General features: G+C 48.2%; 1 protein-coding gene and 1 pseudogene across 1 annotated transcript in view; one reads left to right on the top strand and one right to left on the bottom strand.

Moving 5' to 3' along the window:
- Positions 1 to 3260, top strand: part of SH3BGR (SH3 domain binding glutamate rich protein) — a 29867-nt gene extending 26607 nt beyond the window's left edge. The window contains exons 6-7 of the mRNA XM_045852481.1: positions 115 to 256; positions 2812 to 3260. Of these exons, the coding sequence (XP_045708437.1) occupies positions 115 to 222 (108 nt within the window). The 3' untranslated portion in view covers positions 223 to 256; positions 2812 to 3260. The remainder of the gene's footprint in view (positions 1 to 114; positions 257 to 2811) is intronic.
- A 10396-nt stretch (positions 3261 to 13656) lies between these two features.
- Positions 13657 to 19156, bottom strand: LOC123827945 (annotated as a pseudogene).
- Between the last annotated feature and the right edge of the window lie 429 nt (positions 19157 to 19585).

Here is a 19585-nt window from a genome sequence, read left to right as displayed (position 1 = left end):
GGGTGGCGTGTGTGGGAGGCCCTCAACTCTCATATGGGACTTTACACTGCATTCCTCACTGCATCTGTTGACCCTTCCTCTTCCCCACGATAAACTGGTTTTTGTTACAAACAGACGGGAGAAGTGACCGAGGAGGGGGCAGAAGGCGAAGCAGAGGAAGAGGAAGCGGAGAAGGGAGAAGAACCAGGAGAAGAAGAAGAAGAAGGAGAAGAAGATTCTTAGGCCTGTCCGTGCTTTATTTCTTCAACTATTTCAGGTGGTCACCTAATTCCGGGCTTGAAAACTTGTTTATTACTGTATGATTTCTATGCTGCATTTCAGTGGTCATGGGAGTGGCTTCTAGTTCAAATGTGTCTGTCTGTCTTCCTGAGGCTTGGGGCTGCCCCCTTCTGGAGCTGCATGGCTGGTCGACTCCGTCAGGCCCAGGGCTTGGGCCCGGGGCATGGCAGCGTGTGGATCCTGGGAAGGAGTGTACCTTTGAGGAGGAGCCTGCTGTGTGCTTATCTCCCCCTCCTTCTCCACATGACCTTTGTTATGTGTAGGCGCAGGCGGTGTTCTGTGTTCAGCCTTCCAGTCCACAGACCCGTCTGCCGACCCATGTACTTCCATGTCTGCAGGGGAATGACAATCGATGTCTACAGTGGTGGTGATAAATTGTATAACTTCAAAAAAACACAGAGCTGGCTGTCATTCAAGAAAGACAGATATCGCTGCTAGATGTTTAGTGATAAGAGCTTGGTATGACACACTCGCTCATTAAGTGTTAACCAGAACACTCGTGCAGAAACACCGTGGAACATGGTGACGTCGCTTTAGGGAAGTTTGAGAAGCGCATTTGCTGCCTGGTAGTTTTAAACTTCTACTGAGGATGAAAAATCATTATATAATCCTTAAGTTCGGCAGGCGCCACCTAAATATATTCATAAGGTAGTGATAGTATCTAATGGTAGTAGATATAAGAACATGGGGGAATTGCTCAAGCAGCGTGGGCCTTACAGGTAGGAGAGACTGTGCAGAAACACCTAAAGATCACTAAGTGCTATAAAAATAGCTGATTCTACAAGTCATATAGCAAATGCTTATGTAAATGTATTGTCATTATTTGACCCTAAAGTTGAGGCCGTGGTTTGCTCTGGTGTTATAAGAATTCTTTTTAAAATTTAAATCAAAATGAAGAATTTAAGAAAGTTCCCTTCCTTCCATGTCATGCCTCCACCAACATGCCCATAAGACAGGGTTTTGGGCTGCTGGAGTCAGGGGCGCAGGGCAGGCGGGAGAAAGTGCGGGAGTGAGCCCCCATCCACCCCGCAGGTCTTCATAGGGTCTGCGGTGAGGCTCAGAGCCCGTTTATGCAGGGTGCGGGGAGGGGTCGCTCGGAGAAGAAGAAAGAAATCCCCGGGGCTTTGTCAAGTGTCTGCTCCCGAGTGACACGGCTCTCGGTACCAAAGCCCGGTGTAAATAGCGCAAACCTCCTCTCATGACATACTTCTACCTAGACCTGAAGAGCCAATGGACAGTCTTGGAGCTAAATACATTCTGAGGGAATCTTAGAGCTGGCGAGAGTAGCCGTCACAATTGGTTATGGGACCGTGAACGTTTCACCACTCATGTATTTAGACTGCACGGCCAAGGTAGCCCATCATCGGGCGTTTTCCCAGGCGGTTTCCTTCCTGTGCTGGGCACATGTATTTCTACTCTAAGGCCTAATGCTGTCGTTTTGGGCATGATCCCCTTTATCTTATTTACTTATTTGTTTTCCATGGTCACTATTGAGAAGTCTGGCATCAGTCTTACTGGTGTCTCTCATCCCATTTCTGAGGAATTAGGTTGGGAGCCGTATTTGAAAAAGAACAACAGCCAGGTTAGTTTTCGGAAGTTTATCTGAAGAATGGGTGGGAAGGAAAATAAGCTGATATTTGTCCTGATAGCAAAAAAAAAAAAAAAAATTCCCCACAGTAGAAGACTCATAGGTGCTGTGCGAATTCACCTCTACTCCCTCTGAAGTTCCCTAGGAGCCATGCAGCTCTAACGCGGCAATCATAACACCGCACTGAATGTGGAACGGCGCAGCTGAGAGAACCCTTCGTGTGCCCAGGTGGCTTTGCAGGCTGATTAGAAAAAACAAGTGATGGCAGCTGTGGCCAGTGCCTTGTGCCAGTTTCTCTGGTGGCTGCTGGTTCGGAATCCTGTCCACAGAAGCCTGCGGTGGGGTCAGGATGCCCGACGGGGAAGGAGCGAATCAGACAGCTCCCTACATGCCCCCTGACCCCTGGGAACATTCAGTATCCTTCTGTAAACTGCAGCCCGGCCGCGCAGTCTGACATTCGGCACACTGTCCAGCTTCCAAAGACAAGCCCATCTCGTCTTGTAGTTCACGTTGGTGGTGTTTAGGGAGAGTGTGGCCATGAATGGAACCAGGAACACATTGTCATTTCCTGTTTGATACTGATGCTCAGCTGCTGCCCCTGGAGAAATGCCAGGGGGCAGGGGACCGAAATGGCACTCCTGGAGGGGCTCCCCCAGGACCAGACTGTCAGCTGAGCCTCTCCGCTCACGCCCTCCACACCGAGGACGTGGCCTTCCTCACGGTGTTTGCCATGTGCTAATACAGAGAAAGACGTAAACCTGGTCTGGTTTCCCGTGAGAAACACTTCATTTCCTTCCGTGCGCTTGGAACAAATGAGGAGTAGTGGTTTATGGAATAAAAGGGGCCATACGCCCCTTTCTTGCGTGATGAACAGTGAAGATTGTGCTAAACATTCTTTTTCTCCCTTTGACAGCCGTCTCCCTAACGCTCTGTCTTTCTTCCAGAAAGCCCAAGTCTTGAAGCGACATTTCAACCGTCTCCCCACAAACCAGACTCAACACACGCCTTGGCCGGAGGCGAGCCTACCTCTCAGCCCACCCGGGGCCCACGGAGGACGTGCACTGGCTGGTCAGGTGTCCGTGAACCTTTCTACTCATCACATCACCATGAAGTTCAACGTCAGGGCAACACCCGCATGCCTTCCCGGGCCTCGGCTTTTTGGCCTTTGCCTATTTTTTTCTTTTCTCTTTTGCTCTGCATGCATAGACCTTCTGGCTAATACCCTGAAAAAAAAAAAAAGGATTTCCAAATATAGAACTCCTCTTTGTGCTAGGACAAGTATTTCTCTGTATGTGCCTTATGCGACTTGCCTCGGAATTAGCTTTCAAAGTAGAATGCTTGCTGGAGAACAAGCATGCAAATAAAGATGAATAGCAGAGATCTTGTCCCAAGAGCAGCCGGTGTTTTTGGTGTGGTCTCTCCTTGAACGTGCCTGCGCTCCATCTGTCTGTTGCCCCGCCCAAATCTCAGCCGAACTTCTCGGTCTGCTGGGGTTGGGTGTGTGTGGTTTCACCGATGACTGGGTCCGTGTGTTCAAACACCGTTGATTGTCTTACGACGCCCTGTTTTCTGCTGTGCACACCGCTGCGTGCGCTGTCTTTGAAGCCTCGCCCAGATGTAACACTATCATCCAGGTGTGTGGGGATGGCAGCAAGGGTAAATACATTTACAACCCCGTGTCCTTGGCATGTTTCCACGCCGAAGGGGGTGGCTGCTGCTTTTTCTCGATGGATCGGCAGCCGTGGCTGTGATGGGCCGAGCCTGGGCCTGTGATTTTGCCTCCGGATGCCGTAGTATCTGTCCCGCAAGAGCTGGTCCAGCCCCAGTGACTCTTCCGCCAGGAGGTTCGACAGCCCTTTTCCGCTCACCTGCTGCCCCTTGCTTCATTATAGATATTTTTCTTTCTCCGGAGGTTTTGTTGCCATCCGTCCCTTTTTAAGGGAATGTGCTATGCATTCCTCGTATTTTTCTTGCTGCAAACGTTGCTTCTGTGCTGTTGGAATAGCTCATTTCCTTGCTTTTTAAGGATGATTTTCTGATTCAGGGATGATGATGGCAATTCGACTGGGCGTGCCCATCAACTTTGCCTCCTCCCGAGTCTGCTGGTTGTTTTGCAGCTGAGCCTGTTTGTGTTATTTCAGAATGTTTTCTACGGTGGCAGAGGCTGTGCGGATCTTAGGAATTCTGGGAAACAGCTCTTTTCCGGCCACCCTAATAACAAAAACAGGCCTTTTGAAGAGAATTAAGTTGATTTTGTTCCAAATCGTTGATGCAGATAACTTCAAAAACCTTTCTCCCTTTGCTAAAAATAATGCGAGAGCCGACAGTGAAATGGAAATTCACGTAGTTAATAAATTGACTTCTGTTTGTACTTCACTGCACTAAACTGTGTCCCCTCTAAGAGCATGTGTTATTTCTTAACAACTCCGTGCACAAATAGGCCTCACACTTTCTCTAGGCTGACGTTTAATTCTTCCGTGACAAGGTAGGACAGGGCTAGATTTATTCTTCTAGGGGCCAATTTTCCTCCTATTTCTCCCATTTGCAAATGAAAATAAGCCTTTGTGTTAATAACAAGCAAAGATAACAAACCAGACCACTTATTTAAATTGGATTACTTTTTTGTTATGTTGTCTTTCTGTAGTCATAAAAGGAATATTCTGGGAGAGTATTATTTATTCACATTACATTTTCTTTTTTTTAATTATTGCTCAAGTACAGTTGTCTCCCATTTTCCCCTCACCACTCTCCCCCGCCCCCCCCACCCTCCATCCTTCCCCCCTTTGGCTTTGTCCACGGGTCCTTTATACATGTTCCTTGACAACCCTTCCCCTTCTTTTCCCTGTTATTTCCCTTGTCCCTACCCTCTAGTTACTGTCAGTTTGTTCTTTATTTCCATGTCTCTGGTTATATTTTGCTTGTTTGTTTGTTTTGTTGTTTAGGTTCCTGTTAAAGGTGAGATCACATGGTATTTGTCTTTCACCGCCTGGCTTGTTTCGCTTAGCATAATGTTTTCCAGCTCCATCCATGCTGTTGCAAAGGGTAGGAGCTCCTTCTTTCTTTCTGCTGCATAGAATTCCATTGTGTAAATGCACCATAGTTTTTTGATCCACTCATTTACTGACGGGCATCTAGGTTGCTTCCAGCACTTGGCTATTGTAAATGGTGCTGCTGTGAATATTGAGGGGCATAGGTCCTTTTGAATGGTTGTTTCAGGATCCTTAGGGTATAGTCCCAGCAGTGGAATTGCTGGATCTAGAGGCAGATTCATTTTTAGTTTTCTGAGGAAATTCCATCTTGTTTTCCACAGTGGCCGCACCAGTCTGCATTCCCACCAACAGTGCACTAGGGTTTGCTTTTCTCCACAACCTCACTAGCACTTGTTGTTTGTAACATTACATTTTCTTTAAAGGATTATCGAAATGCAGACATTACTTGGATAACAATACCATATAAATAGAATAAGTTCTCTTGAAGATTTGGCTTAACCTTCAGTGGCTAGTGGGCCCAGTGGCAGAGGGAGGAAAATCCTCTAATACAGACTGTGCAATATCAAAATATAATTTAAAAAATCTATATGCTTTATCAGTGCAGGAAGTTTCTGGAAACTGAACAGCATTGTGAATATGTAAAAAAGGGTAAAGAAAAACCCAGTGCACAGGAAAAGTCATTCTGCACAAAAGAGACAAGACCAGAAAATGGAATAATTATATGATTCATATATAATTATATGATGATTTGATGCTAATAGAAGCTCAAAGAGTTTGGTTTGTTGGTCTGTGGGAGCCCTAAAGATTCAATGTAACAGTTCCTTTTGTGTTTATAATTAGAAAAGCAAATACTCCCAAATTTGAAGGCATTTTTTCTAACCGCTAAACAGGAAGTGCTCCCTTCTCTCCGCTTCATCTCCCTCTTGTTTCCTTGCATTTCTGCGGGTTGAAATCATTTGGTACAAGAACCCAAGATAGGCAATACGAATGCTTTGTGGTTGTCATCGAGTTCTTAGTTTTCCAGATGAAATGCATTGGCTGAGAAGGCTCTCGAGGGATATTTAAAACTCTCTTCTTTCAAAAGCAGTGTAGCTGCTACACCTGTGCGCGCAGGGTTCGGTGATGTGGCCCCAGTGAGTTGTAATAACAGAGACTGACCATTAGGTGGGGACAAAACACAAGCTTCTTGATAAAGTGTCCGCCCTCAGCGTCCTGGGCAGTGTGTCCAACTTGGGGCACTGTTGGAGTCGGAAGGTGGGCTGGAGGTCCTTGTTAGCCAGAGGAAGAACTAACAAACAGAAAAAGTCCACCCCCCTGGGTCAATTAATTAGTGTATTGTTTATAAGGATTTTACCCAAGATCATTTATTTTGGGGAAAATGTTATTGATGCCTTCTTTGAAGCCATTGAAACCAACCGTTGATGGTTTGAATTTCGCAGCTTTGCCTCACACACAGCAGGAGTCCAAATGGAGTCTGCAATCTATCACCTACTGACAGTTCTGATGACGGTGCAGGGCCTTCCTTTAGCCTCTCAATGGTTCTAGCTCCTCAGAGAAGAATACACAGAACCCTGGGGAGCCAAGTGGCTGCTTGTCCTCCTCTGTTTCAAGCCTTTTTGGCCATAATATAACACATTCCCAAATATCTGGAAAGAGATTCATGACCCTCACCAAAGCATTCATTTTATGATTGTCTGAGATACTCAGCTTTAAAAACAAAATTATTTCCGCCCTGGCTGGTGTAGCTCAGTGGATTGAGCCCAGGCCTGCGAACCAAAGGGTTATGGGTTCGATTCTCGGTCAGGGCACATGCCTGGGTTGTGGGCCAGGTCCCCAGTAGAGAGCCAACCACACATTGATGTTTCTCTTCCTCTCTTTCTCCTTCCTTTCCCCTTTCTCTAAAAATAAAGAAATAAAATCTTAAAAAAAAGAACCCACTTAAAAAATTATTTCTTTTGGAAAGACTTTCTCGTAAGTGGATAAATAAGTTGCTAAACCTTTAAAACGCCTCAGTAGGTCAGGTTGTTTTCCAGGCCTAGACATCGGACATTGTTGAAGACACCGCAGTGCTCCCGGGGGTGAAGACTCACAGTGTGAAGGGCTCCACCAGGCGGTGTGTGGGGCCTGGAGGGGCTAAGGGGGGGTTGGGGAACAACTGGGGGGAACTCGGCCAGGTGCAGGGGAAGGGTCCTTTCAGCTCAGGAGCCTGGCACCTTCTCTCACCTGCTCACACACATCCAACTCAGTTTAGAATTAAAATTAGACCGCTGGTATTGTGTTTCATGGTATTTTAATTTGCTAACATTCATGATGTTAGCAAATGCCTGCTGTGCGTCGGAGTCCGTATCTAGGGCTTCACATAATCCCTGTGGTAACCCGATGAGGGGGAGCCACCCTCATTTACAGATAAGGAAACTGAGGCAGGGGTGAGTTCAGTACGTGTGTGAGGTCACACAGCCTGGAGATGGCCAGGCTGGGACTCAGATCCACCTGAGTTCCACTCTGAAGCCCGGACCAGCCTTCCCAGCAAACCCTTCCTTTCTGTCCTTGACCATGGCCTTGTCCCTGGACAAGGCTGGCCAGGGTGGTAGATGGCGTGCACCCTGTGAGCCTCCTCCGGTCCACAAATTCTGCCCTTAGACTTGACGCCATGGTCCAGGCGAACTGTCACGAGGAGCAGTCCCGTTTCCTTTTCTTCCAAGTTCTCGTGATGCCTGCTGTGGCTGCCACCAGTTACAGAGGGACTTGGTCATCCTTCTCTACCATGACAATTTACTAACACAACCCACAGGACTCGGAGAAGTGCACAGCTCATGATTAGAATCTACTGTGCAAGAGACACACGAACAGCCACAGGAACATGTACACAGAGCAAGGGCCAATAGGGTCCTAAGGGGGCACCTATGTCTCTGTGGAGTAGGGGTGCACCGCCCTCACGCCCATGGCATGTTCTGAAACCAGAAAACACCCCCAAACTCATCTTTCTGAGGTCTTCATTGAGGTTTCATTTCGTAGGCAGGATTGATTAGCCCATTGTGCTTGAACTCCACCTCCAGCTCCTCTCCCCTCCCTGGGGTTGGGGTTGGGGTGGGGATGAGGCCGGAAGTTCTAACCCAACCGTGTGACCGACTTTTCTGGCAACCAGCTCCCGTCGGGAGCTCTCTGGATCCCCCCACTCCTCACGAGTCATCTCATGGTCCGAAGGGGCTCCTCACAAATAACAAAAGATGGTCCCATTGACACTCAGGACAGTCCCAGGTTTCCGAGAGCTCTGTGCCAGGAGCCGGAGACCGAGGCCAGATGTCCTCTTATTGTGCCACCGCACCCACCGTGACTGTCGGGTTGGATGGGTTCTGACAACTGTGTCTGTTCACGCGACAACACCCCAGCGAGACCCAGAACATTTCCATCCCTCCGCAAAGTCCCCCGTGCACCTCAGCTGCTGATCTCTCCCCTCCCCTAGGACCCGGGCAGCCTCTGCTCGGTTTTCTGACACTTTGCTTATTTCCTTTCATCTGCCTGGCTTCTTTCTCTTCCTTCTCAAGATGTTTTGGGTATTCACGCATGTTGGTATCAGGAGCTCGTTTCTCTCCTTTGCCGAGTAGGGGGCTGTCCGAGGTTGTGCGTTCATACAGCCGTGGGTGGCCATTGGAGGCATCTCCAGTTTGGGGCTATTTTGAATAAAGACCATGAACACTCGTGGGCAAGTCTTTCTGCAGACAAATGTATTTACTTCTGTGGAGTCGATACCAAGGTTGTAGGGTTTTGGGGACAGAGTGCGCATGCCATCGTCCTGGTCACCCCGAGCACAGCGCCTCGAACCTCCGTGTCAAAGGACTTTCTTGGTCAGCAAAGGGAACAAAACTCACAGTTTGCTGTGTGTGCCAGACACTCTTGAAAAGATTTTTCGTATATTGTCTTATTTAGTCCTTCCAACGCCCTTCAGTCCTAAGTGTTACTCTTACAGAACTGGATTTCTGGCTGAGGAGACAGAGGCTCAGAGCACTTAGCTGGTGGGCTGTGTGACGGGGAGGCCACCCCCCTGTGCGACTCCAAAGGCCACGTTTATTTGTAACCACTGTTTCTGGCTGCCTGCCCAAACAGCTCAGGCGATTTCATTTGCGGGAAATGTTCAAGCTGTCCAGACAGACTCCGAGGCGTCCCCGTCCTCCCCGGAGCCTTTCTGGCCACTGGACTAGGTCAGACCCCTCTGCAGCGAAGGACGAAAGTGAGCCCGCCACTCTGGGACGCTGGCCGTGTTGTCGTGTCACTTCCTGTCCAAAACAAGAGACTCGTCAGCTGGATTTTAGACACGGACCCCCATCTTTCACGTTATCCCCGTTTTGCTATTCAGCGAATTCTGCATTGTGACCTCGTGGGAACTGAGACTAATTGCCTGGCTGCTGATGTTCTGCGTCTTAGCAAACCACACTTCCACCACGTCCGCGGGCTACTCTGGGGCCTTTCTGTTGAGCCGCAGGGATCTTTTGGAGAAAAAGACAGCCTTGCGGGGATTCAGTGTTCCTCCCCTCCCAGCGGGCGTGAGAGGCGGGCACAGGAGTGTTTGCGAGCAGAGCTCAGCGTGGCCTGCAGCGCGGGAACGAGGTGAGAGCGGCCGTCGCGGGCTGGCCTGTGCTGGAACGGCCCGGCTTGGCCGCAGGACTAACGAAATGTGGACACAAGACTTCGGTGGCACCAGGTAAATGGCCCGTGGCCCCAGATCCTCCCCGGACCGCCCTTCTCTCCACTGCCTCACAATCCAGCTTCTAAAGGGTTAGCCCCCCGTCTCCACATGGGGCCGCTGAGCCCTGTTCCAATGGCTCAGCCATGTCTGTCGCCACCGGTCAGTCCCCATGACACAAAATCGTTTGGATGCAACTCCTGGCAAAATGATTAAAAATAAAAAACCTTACAGGTATTAGGCCAATCATATTCTTAACTCACTTTTCAGCATTAAAACCCCAGCAATCCATTGCTCTCTCCCCTCACATTTCAAACACATACTTTAAGAACAAACAATCCAGGTAGAGTTTATCTCCACGTTTTTCTGGCCATGCAGAAGCACAGGCAGCCAGCACAGTCTAACGAACAGTTGTGAGCATGAATTTGGGGGTCAGACAGCGTCACTTTTGATTTTTGTTTTGCTACGTCCTCGCATGGCAAGTCATGGCAAGTCACACGACTTCTCTACGCCTCAGTTTTCTCATCTGTAAATTGGGTAAGATAACATCTGCTTCACAGTGTTGCTGGGGAACGCGTGGGTGCAGAGGCTCACCCGCAGGGCTCCCTACGTGCTGGCCAGTATTTCAGCCGGGGTCCTTCCTGGGGGTCCTTCAGTGCTGAGTGCCGCTATGAGACACCTGAGGCTGCTGCTGCTAATTCCAAAACGACTTCTTCTGTTGCCTCCGACGGCCTGGATAGACATTGATTTCAGCAGTCCGCCTTTCTGTTTTCCTTTTTGGTCAGAGAGTCTATCCTTGAGAATTATATGATTAAAAAAATAGGAAGTAAAGAAAAAAAACAGCATATGAAAATGAAAAACAAACTTAATGTTGAGTTTTGCATGCGTGGTCTTTGCTCCTTTTATCTGCACAGTGGAGGGAAGTCGGCCACAGCTGTGTGCCCTGCGCATAAAAAATGTTCGGAACGTAAAGACGTATGGCCTCTTGGGGCAGAAACCCTGCACATTTCTCGGGCTTCAGATCTTTGGTTTTAAATCATAACAAATACAGAAATTCCTATTCTACCCAGCTAGTCTCTTCCTTGATAAGACTGTATTTTTGAATGAAAAACAACACACTGCTTAAGGCAAAAGCAATAGCAGCCTTCACGCTAAACATGCCAGGAAGAGAAGACGGGAAGGGGCGTGTGTGTCCGAAGAAAATAACCCCAGAGAGACGGAAACTCTGAGCAGGAATGGACAGCAGGGAGCTTCCAGGCCAGGCGCGCAGTTCTCGCGATGGCGGCGTCCCGACCTGCCCAAGCTCCTGCCAGTCATACGGACACGCAGGACAAACAGTTATGGGTGGTGGGTGAGGTTCCGAAGGCCAGTGGTCCTTTTCATTTAAGAGTACTTCCTCTGTTCACATCTATTCTTGGTTGAAAGTTCATTTGACTTGTCTGTCTTGGGGAAGCCAAAGGAAGACACTAGAAATATACCTAAGAAGTGGAAAGGCTTCTTATTTGTAAGTAGTGATGATGGAAGGTTTTTTTCAAAGATGCAATTGCAGATCGGCTTTTATTTTATTTTTTTATGAAGAGTAACAATATAACAGAAGTCTCAGAATCCTCTTTCTTTTTACCCGTATAATCTCAATGTCAGCCAAGCTTAGCTGTCCTTTAAGATTTACTTAAATTTGGCTCAAAGTCCTGTTTTGTTCACAGAAGGAAAACTGTTTGCCACTGGAAATTTTTCAAGAAAAAATATTACCTCGTTGGGATGTCTCAGCAAAAAGACACAGTCAGGGTGGCATTGTTTTTTGAGTGTGGTTCTCTGGTGATTTTTACTCCCGGTCTCCCAGGTCCAGTTCTAAAGCCAAAACATGTTGCCAAAGGCAGCGGCTGACCTCATGAATTTCCCATACCTTGAAGTCCCGCCAGTGTCCAGCTTTACTGCCCCTGGGTGCTCGGGGCCACTCGGAGGAGCCGACTGAATGAGGATAGTGGCGAAGGGGTCCCGGGTAAATCTGAGTAACCACCCAGCCCCTGAAGCCTCCTTCCTGGCCACACGCTACGGACGAGACTGAAGCAGAATGTTCTGCAGAGACAGGCAGACAAAGTGGGCAAGGAACCCTGAGAGTTTCTAAAGCCACCTCCAAGGGGGAGACTAGTTTTATGTCCTACCTAACGTTGCTGCTTAAGTAGATGGTGGTTTGGGTGGGTTAATTCCTTCGGTCAACCTAACAGGTGTGAGGCGGTGTCTCCCTTGTGGTTTTAATTTGCATTTGTCTGATGATTAGTGATGCTGAGCATCTTTTCATGCTTATTGGCCATCTATAGGTTCTCTTTGGAGCAATGTCTGCTCAGGTGCCTCTGCCCAGTGTTTAACTGGATTGTCTGTTTTTTCTTTTTTGGAGTTGAGCTGTCCGAGTTCTTTATACAATTTGGCAAACTGTAATAAAAAACTAAAACAAAAAGAAGAAAGGCTAAATGCAATATACAAGAGTAAATTCTACAATCAGCATAAACATCTTTTTTAAAACAAGTGAACCAGTGTGGGCAGAGGGAAGGCCAGGCAGTATAGCCTGGGGCTGCCAGGGACCTTTTCGGGGTCACAAATACATACATACCTGCCAGAGTCGGGATCTGAACCCTGGTCACTGCATCCCCCGGGGCCACGACTCACCTCCTCTGTGCTTGTCTGGAACCCGACACCATGAACACTGCAGACCCTCCCCACCACTCCCTCTGACTCTTCGCCCCCTTTCTCCCCTTCTCTTCCCTGAGTACGTCCTCCTTTCTCTCATGTCTTCTTTCTCCTCCGTTTCCTTTCTCCCTCTTCTTCCTGACATTCTTCCTTTTCTTTCTCCATTTCCTCCTCCTCCTCCTCCACCTTCTTTCTTCTCAGTGTTACTACAGCTGCCACTTGCTGGATGTTTTCTATGTTCCAAGTGTCGTGTCAAGCACTTTCCCTGCAGTATCCCATGAAGTCACACATTTGGTGTTATCCTCCCCATTTTGCCGTGAGGGGGTGGACACTTGGAAACCTCCTCAGGCTCCCCAAGTTCTCACAACAGCAAGGGGCTGGGATTTGACCCCAGGTCTGCCTGGCTTCAAAGCTGGTGCTCGTCATGGCTGTGGACACTGTCCCTTAATACACACACACACACACGTGTCTGTCTCAGGCTTAGTCGTGCAGAAAAAGCACACACCCTGCATTCTGTTGTGTATATGCACACTCATGTTTTGTGTGCATTATACACGGGATTCCTATACCCATTATTCTACCCATGGCATGTAATCATTATACTCATGTAGAATGCGCATCCTTATTTTACCCTCAAAAATTCAGGCAAAAAAGTGCACATTATAGATGGCAAAATATTGTAGTTTCCCTCCTTGGCATGGGTTCTGTTGCCCCCAGGCCTTAAGTGCCTTGTAGATTCTTAAAACTCCAAAGTAAATGATTACCTGCCCTGGTATTGTTTCATGTTCATGTATGTTGGGTTGACCTCACCTTCATAATGATGGCCAAGGTCCTGGTGCCCACACAGAGCAGTCCTGCCTTTGATGACATGCTGATGTCACCGAGGTTGGTGCGCGGGACTGGCTTCTGGTGGCCTGTCTCTGAGGGGTCCTGCTGCAACTACATAAGGGGTGCTGATGACCCCCCACCCAAGACCTCTGCTTTCCTCCAGGGCCCAGGGTGATACATCTGTGCCTGGCCTTGAGTGATTCTGATTTCTGGGAGAGAATTTATGCCTGCAGAACACAAATGATGGTTTTCAGGTAGTCACAATGATTTACTTTGACTGATCATACCTAAACATTCCTTTTCAATAGGCCAGGATGTCTGTGTCACCCTGATTACGCAAAAGCAGATGCAACACAGTGTTAACACTTTCTTGCCTGAAGTTGCAAAACTACGTGTGCGCACATAGCATATCATTTAAATCCCTTTACTCCCTTTCCAGCCTTTGGACTGAAATTTATCACCTGCCCTTCTTATAGCCCCTGCCCTTGTGAGGGGCCTCACCGTCTAGCCACCCAGGCCAAGGCCTCTCCTCCGCCATCCCCCACCCCTGGCCACCAGGTGCTGACAAGACATCTTCCTGAATCTCCCTGGAATTGCTCTGTGCTTTAGCAAAGCTCCCTTTTGCACGTCCATTTCTCCAGAAGTCTGATGAAAGTTTTTAATTGCTATGCCACCACTTTCTCTTCTTTGGTCCGTGGTGTCAGCTCCGACTCTGCTTGCTTCTGTAGTTCTTGTATCACAGTCCTAGTCTTATTGTACATAGTTTCTTTCTGCTCGACAGCCACTGGCTTGAAGTGGGCATGCAAAGTTTGCTGTCGAGACTTCATTGCTGATCATACCTGTATGACTGGGTTTCTCTCGCCCACTGAATCAGGATGATTAGTCTTCTTATTTTTTTAAAGATTTTATTTATTTATTTATTTTTAGAGAGGGAAGGAGATAGATAGATAGAGAGAGAGAGAGAGAGAAACATCAATGTGCGGTTGCTGGGGGTTATGGCCTGCAACCCAGGCATGTACCCTGGCTGGGAATCGAACCTGCGATACTTTGGTTCGCAGCCCGCGCTCAATCCACTGAGCTACACCAGCCAGGGAGGATGATTAGTCTTGATGTCATATCCCAGCCTCTGCTGAATGTAACCCAGGTCAGAATCAGTCTCCTGGAGCACCCACTGCAGCTTATGGACGGCCTCCTCCTTGTGGAATGGTTGACGTTCCCCAGGCCTGGGAGACGTTAAGCTGCCTTGTTTTTATTTCAAGGTGTCAGTAATGCGTGTTTGTAGAGGAGGGGTTTTCATCCTTGTTGAAGTAATTTGTCATGGGGTTTCCTGGTAGGAAGCCCCACCTGGGCCTGGCGTAGATACACGGTAAAGACACGTGTGTAAAGGCATGAAGTTCCATTTGCCAAGACACGTGTGTGCCTGTGGTAGCGCCACACCACACTCCCCACACTCTCAAGTACCAGAACTGAGATGCACGATTTCCCCCGCTCCGAGAGGCACGATGGTTTTCAATCCAAGACTAAAACCAATAGAAACTGTGAATAAAAGCCAAGAACCGAGTCTGTTTTCTAGCAATATCTGTAACCTGGGAAGCCTCGCGTGCAGACCTGGTAACCATGGCAACAGCAGGGCCCCAGCAGGCGGCAGGCTCTCAGAGCCCTGCAAGCTCAGGCTGGAGGCTAAATCCTCTTAGAAAGCCTCTTCTGGGTTAAGCAGGCCCAGGGTCCAGACCGTGGCCTTAACAAAGCTTCAGCCTGAAGACCCAGAAGAGAAAATGGGAGTCTTTATTTCTTTTTTAGAAATCCTCAAATGAGGACGTGCTTATTGATTTTTAGAGAGAGGGGGAGAGAGGGAGAGAGAGAGGGGGAGAGAAGCATTCATGGGAGTCCGCTGCCTCTGGCCTGCGGAGCCCTGACCTGGGACCGAACCCGCAACCTAGGCGCGTGCCCCGACCGGGAAACAAACTGGCGGCGTTTGGGTTTCCGGGATGATGCTCCAACCAGCTGAGCCACACTGGCCAGGGCAAAAAAACGTGAGTCTTCATCTTCGCTCCATTGATTACTCCATAAGACGATGAATGAAAATGCTGGCAAACCTGATGGATGTGCCCATGGCATTGGGGCTCCTCTCCTGAAAGGTGTCTTTGCTTCACTCCCCTTGTTCCCCCAGACATGCACTTGACGCTCCTCGTCCACAGGGCTGGGCCGCGCTCTTTAAATATCCCTCACTTTATGTACAAAGGGTGCAGCCACCGCGGCTGCCTCCGAGGCCTAAACAGGACGGCACAAGCCACCCTTTTGCAGCACGGGCTTCCGCGGAGCTCCCACCGCAGGAGTCTCAACGTGCATCAGTGGGTCCCTGCGCTGGTCTCGCCGTCAGCTCCCTCCTCGGAAAGAAAACGGGAATCAAAGTAGCCCCTTTGTCGAGACCAGATGATATGTGCCTTAAGTTTCTTTTCATCTATGCATTTAGTTTTTTCCTTGTGCGTTACTTGTTTGAGCAAAAGGCTGATTTATCTTGCAGAGTTTCCCACTGTCTGGAGTCTCCTGTCCTCCTGTGTTGTCTTGAGATTTGGCCCAGAGGCTAGAAAAGTTTAAATTTCTTTTACATGTGTTTCGTTTTGTGTATTCTAAGTAATAAATTTTTATTCTAATTTTTTGTTTTGGTCAATATTGTTATTTGTTAGCAGAGGTGTGATACTATTATATTATATTATATTATATTATATTATTATTCTTTATGTATATATAAATTATGGCCTGATTGGTGGCTCAGTGGGTAGTGCATCGTCCTGCAAACCAACAGGTCTCTGGTTCCATTGCCGGTGAGGGCACAGGCCTGGGTTCCGGGCCAGGTCCCTGATTAGGGTGTGTGCGACAGGCACATCAATGTTTCTCTCCTTCTCTTTCTCCCTCCCTTCCCTTCTCCCTAAAAATAAATAAATACAATCTTAAAAATAAATACATATATAGACATGAGTTCTACTACATTTAGGGTTTAGGCATGTTGTTATTTATGTGTTATACCTCAATAAGCAATAATAAAAAAATGATTGCCACCCATAAGGCCTCTAGAATCTGCCCATATAAAATAAAATTTTCTAACCAGTTAAAAAAAAAGGAAGTAGCACCTTTTTCATGATGCAATTTCCACAAGATTTTTAGACACAAGATGTAGAGAGTTTATTGTCAACGAAGATAACCTGTATGTTATAAAATTGAGGAGAAAATAGATCCCAAGTTCATAAAATGCCTGGGATGGGAAGTATTGAGCTTGAAAAGGGGTGTAATGTTGAATTCTAAAGAAAGAGGAGCACTGAGTTTGGGAATTTTGGTGACGGTAAAAGCGTGTCTGAATCCTGGTTCACTGTGGTGCAGGAGGCTGAAACGGTGGGAAGCTGGGACGGTGAGATCCTAGGCTGTGTGGTTGGATCTGGGTTTTCGTATTTTCCAGGTGTGAGATTTTGGGTGAATCACTTCACCTCTTTTGAGGCAGTTCCGGAGTTCTGAAAGGGGGCTAAAAATAACACCCGCCCCCCTGCGTGCTGTGAGGAGTGATTGAGGCAGGTGGCGTGATGCGCTTTGCTCGCTGACAGAAGGGCCCACACTGTTTGCGACGTCGGTGCATACGTCGTGGCTCGGTCATGGCCAAGTGCATCCGATCACGTGTGCGTCTGCGGGAACTGTTACTGTTTAAGGGTTTAGCCTACGGATATTTGCACAAATACGGAATAAAAAAGGGCAGAATGTGGCGACAGAAGGGGACAGAGTTAGCCTAATTTTTGGCTTGTGGTGGAAATTATTCAAGATGTTGGCTTCAACGCCCGGACGTGGCAGACCGCCGTAGGATCAGCTGTGGGATGTGCAAACCCATGTGCTTGGTGCATTGCATCCCGCCTTGGGGACGGGGAGGGCTGGTGACGTGAAGGGTGCTCTCTTTTTCAACAGAGGAGAATTAGGATGCACGTCTCATGGTGAACGGTGTTCCTCGGGCAACTGCCAGCCTGCGGTCCAGACTCGGGAAAAGGGAGCACTAGGGAATGTCCAGGACGGGGCATTGTCAAGCAGGGCCTAAGCCCGGCTCCACTCCAAAGCTTTGACCTGCAGCTCTGAAAATCTGACAGCAGCGTATCCTATGGGTCTTAAGTGAGCTCAGGGACAAAAAGAGCGGAAGGTGTGAGATTTTGGGTCTTCCAGTGGGTGGCTTGGGTTTTGGTTCCTGCAGCGGCAAGGGTGGGAGCTGCCGGGGGCTGTGTGTGAGGTCAGGGGTCTGGGCTCCGCGGTGGGCGGAAAGGGCCAGGTGCGCCAGCCAGCTCTTCTGATGGCTGCTGGACGCCTCCCCTCACGTCTCCATGATTTTGGCTCCTGGTTCACCGCCCCTGTCCCCATCACTTCTCCAGCCTCAATGCCTCATGCTTTCAACACGTGCAGCTGATTCGTCTAACAAGGGACTTTCTTGTTCCTTGAATCTCTCTCTTCCAGTAATGGTGTCCTGCACCCCAAACCCCTCTCACCTTTATGGTTCATAATACCCCTGACCTCTGCTGTCCAATATGGTAGCCACTAGTTAGTCACATGTGGCTATTTACATTTAAATCAGTTAAAATTAAGGATAAGTAAAACTTTGGTTCCTTAGTGGCACCAGCCACTTTCAAAGGCCTGTGGCCAGCGGCTACCATATGGGCTAGGGCATCATCACAGATAGTCCCACTGGAACTCTCCGGCATAGCTCAGTTTTTTAAATTACAAAATCATAAACATGTACTTCTGTAATGTAACAATGTCACACTCAAGCATACCATGTAACATTTTAGTTGAAATGTTCAAATTAAAACTATAAATCATTACACCCATTTTATTACTCGACCAACCGTCCTCAGGCCTTACTTCTGTCAGACCCTGTATTTACTTATTAAATTATATTTTATTGATTATGCTATTATAGCTGTCCTGATTTTTCCCCTTCTGCCCCCTCCACCCAGCACCCCACACTCCCTCAGGCAAACCCCCCACCATTGTTCACGTCCATGGGTCATGCGTGTAAGTGCTTTGGCTGCTCCACTTCCTGTGCTGTACCCCACATCCCCACGGCTGTTCTGTAACTACCAATTTGTACTTCTTAATCCCCTCACCCTCACCATTCTCCCTTTCCTCCCTCCCATCTGGCAACCTTCTGATAACTAATGTCTTTTCTCATGCTGCTTTTAAGATTCTCTATCTTTAACCTTTGTTTTTTTTAAAAAAAGATTTTATTTATTTATTTTTAGAGAGAGAAGGGAGGGAGGGAGATAGAGAGAGAGAGAGAAACATCAATGTGCAGTTGCTGGGGGTCATGGCCTGCAACCCAGGCATGTGCCCTGACTGGGAATCCAACCTGTGATACTTTGGTTCGCAGCCCGCACTCAATCCACTGAGCTACGCCAGCCAGGGCTTAACCTTTGGCTTTTTAAGTATGACATGTCTCAGAGTGGGCCGCCGTGCGCCCATCATAACGGGGACTCTCTGTAGCACAGCTCGTGACTCCACCATCACCAGTCACTGCAGCTGCAGCTCCTCCAATCACCTTCTGCTCTCTGCCCTGCCCTCCTTCTCTGGGTTTTTCATGTTCCCTCCGCCTACTGCCTGAACTCCGCCGATCCTTTGCCTCTTCACGAACCTACACACGATTCGCTGAGTGTAACCTCTGTTCACTGCCCCTCCAGCTGCCTCCCTGAGCCTTTCCTCTCTCCTCCCTTACCCTCAATTTCCCGCTCAATCATGCAAGTCAGTGGCTTGCACATTCTCCCCTCCCTGACTTCTCGTGGTTGCCTGTGCTTGCTCGGTGAAACCATTACCTCGCTTAACTTCAATGTGTCAGGCACATCTTTGCATCCAACCGAGGGAACGTTGCGGGAGAAAACCACACAGCCGCAGTGAAGGGTCTCACTCAATTTCCCGACCACACACCTGTAGTGCACCCAGTACTGTGCATTCCTGGTCCGCTCACTTTGTCCTTTGGATTTTTTTAGGCTGTGTGGTGAGGTGCTGACTTTACCTTGAAAGCCATTTGAAGGTCATCGGAACCGGAATCTCATCCTCAGCGAATCCCTTCTTCCAGGTTTCCATCTCTTCCAGCGTCTACCTGCTTTCTAGGGTCTTCTGGTCGTTTTTGGGAGGGTGCATTGTTCAGAGTTCATTTCTCTTGGATAGGCTGGACGTGCTGAGCCAATCAGTGCAATTATGTTTCACTTTTGAAGAAGCTGCCAAAGTGATTTTTAAAGTGGCTGCATTTTTTTTTTTTACATTTACATTTTGGAAAATGTTGGCCACCGTTTCTTCAGATTATTTTTCTGTTTCCTTTCCTCTCTTTACTCTTTCCGAGACTCTCATTACACGGAGTAGCCATGCTTGACGATTGCTCGTAGGTCTCTCGGGCTCTGTTCATTTTTACGCAGTCTTTCTTCTCTCCACACTTCAGATGGAAGTTTCTATAATCTATCTTCAAGGTCACAGAGTCTTTCCTCTGCTCTCTCAAATCTGCTTATCGAGTCCTTC

This window comes from Phyllostomus hastatus, unplaced genomic scaffold (genome assembly GCF_019186645.2).
Source record: "Phyllostomus hastatus isolate PE091 unplaced genomic scaffold, TTU_PhHast_1.1 phas_contig_948, whole genome shotgun sequence".
Classification (NCBI taxonomy): domain Eukaryota; kingdom Metazoa; phylum Chordata; class Mammalia; order Chiroptera; family Phyllostomidae; genus Phyllostomus; species Phyllostomus hastatus.
The sequence above is the reverse complement of the archived record's forward strand: the minus strand, read 5'-3'. Positions and strand labels throughout refer to the sequence as shown.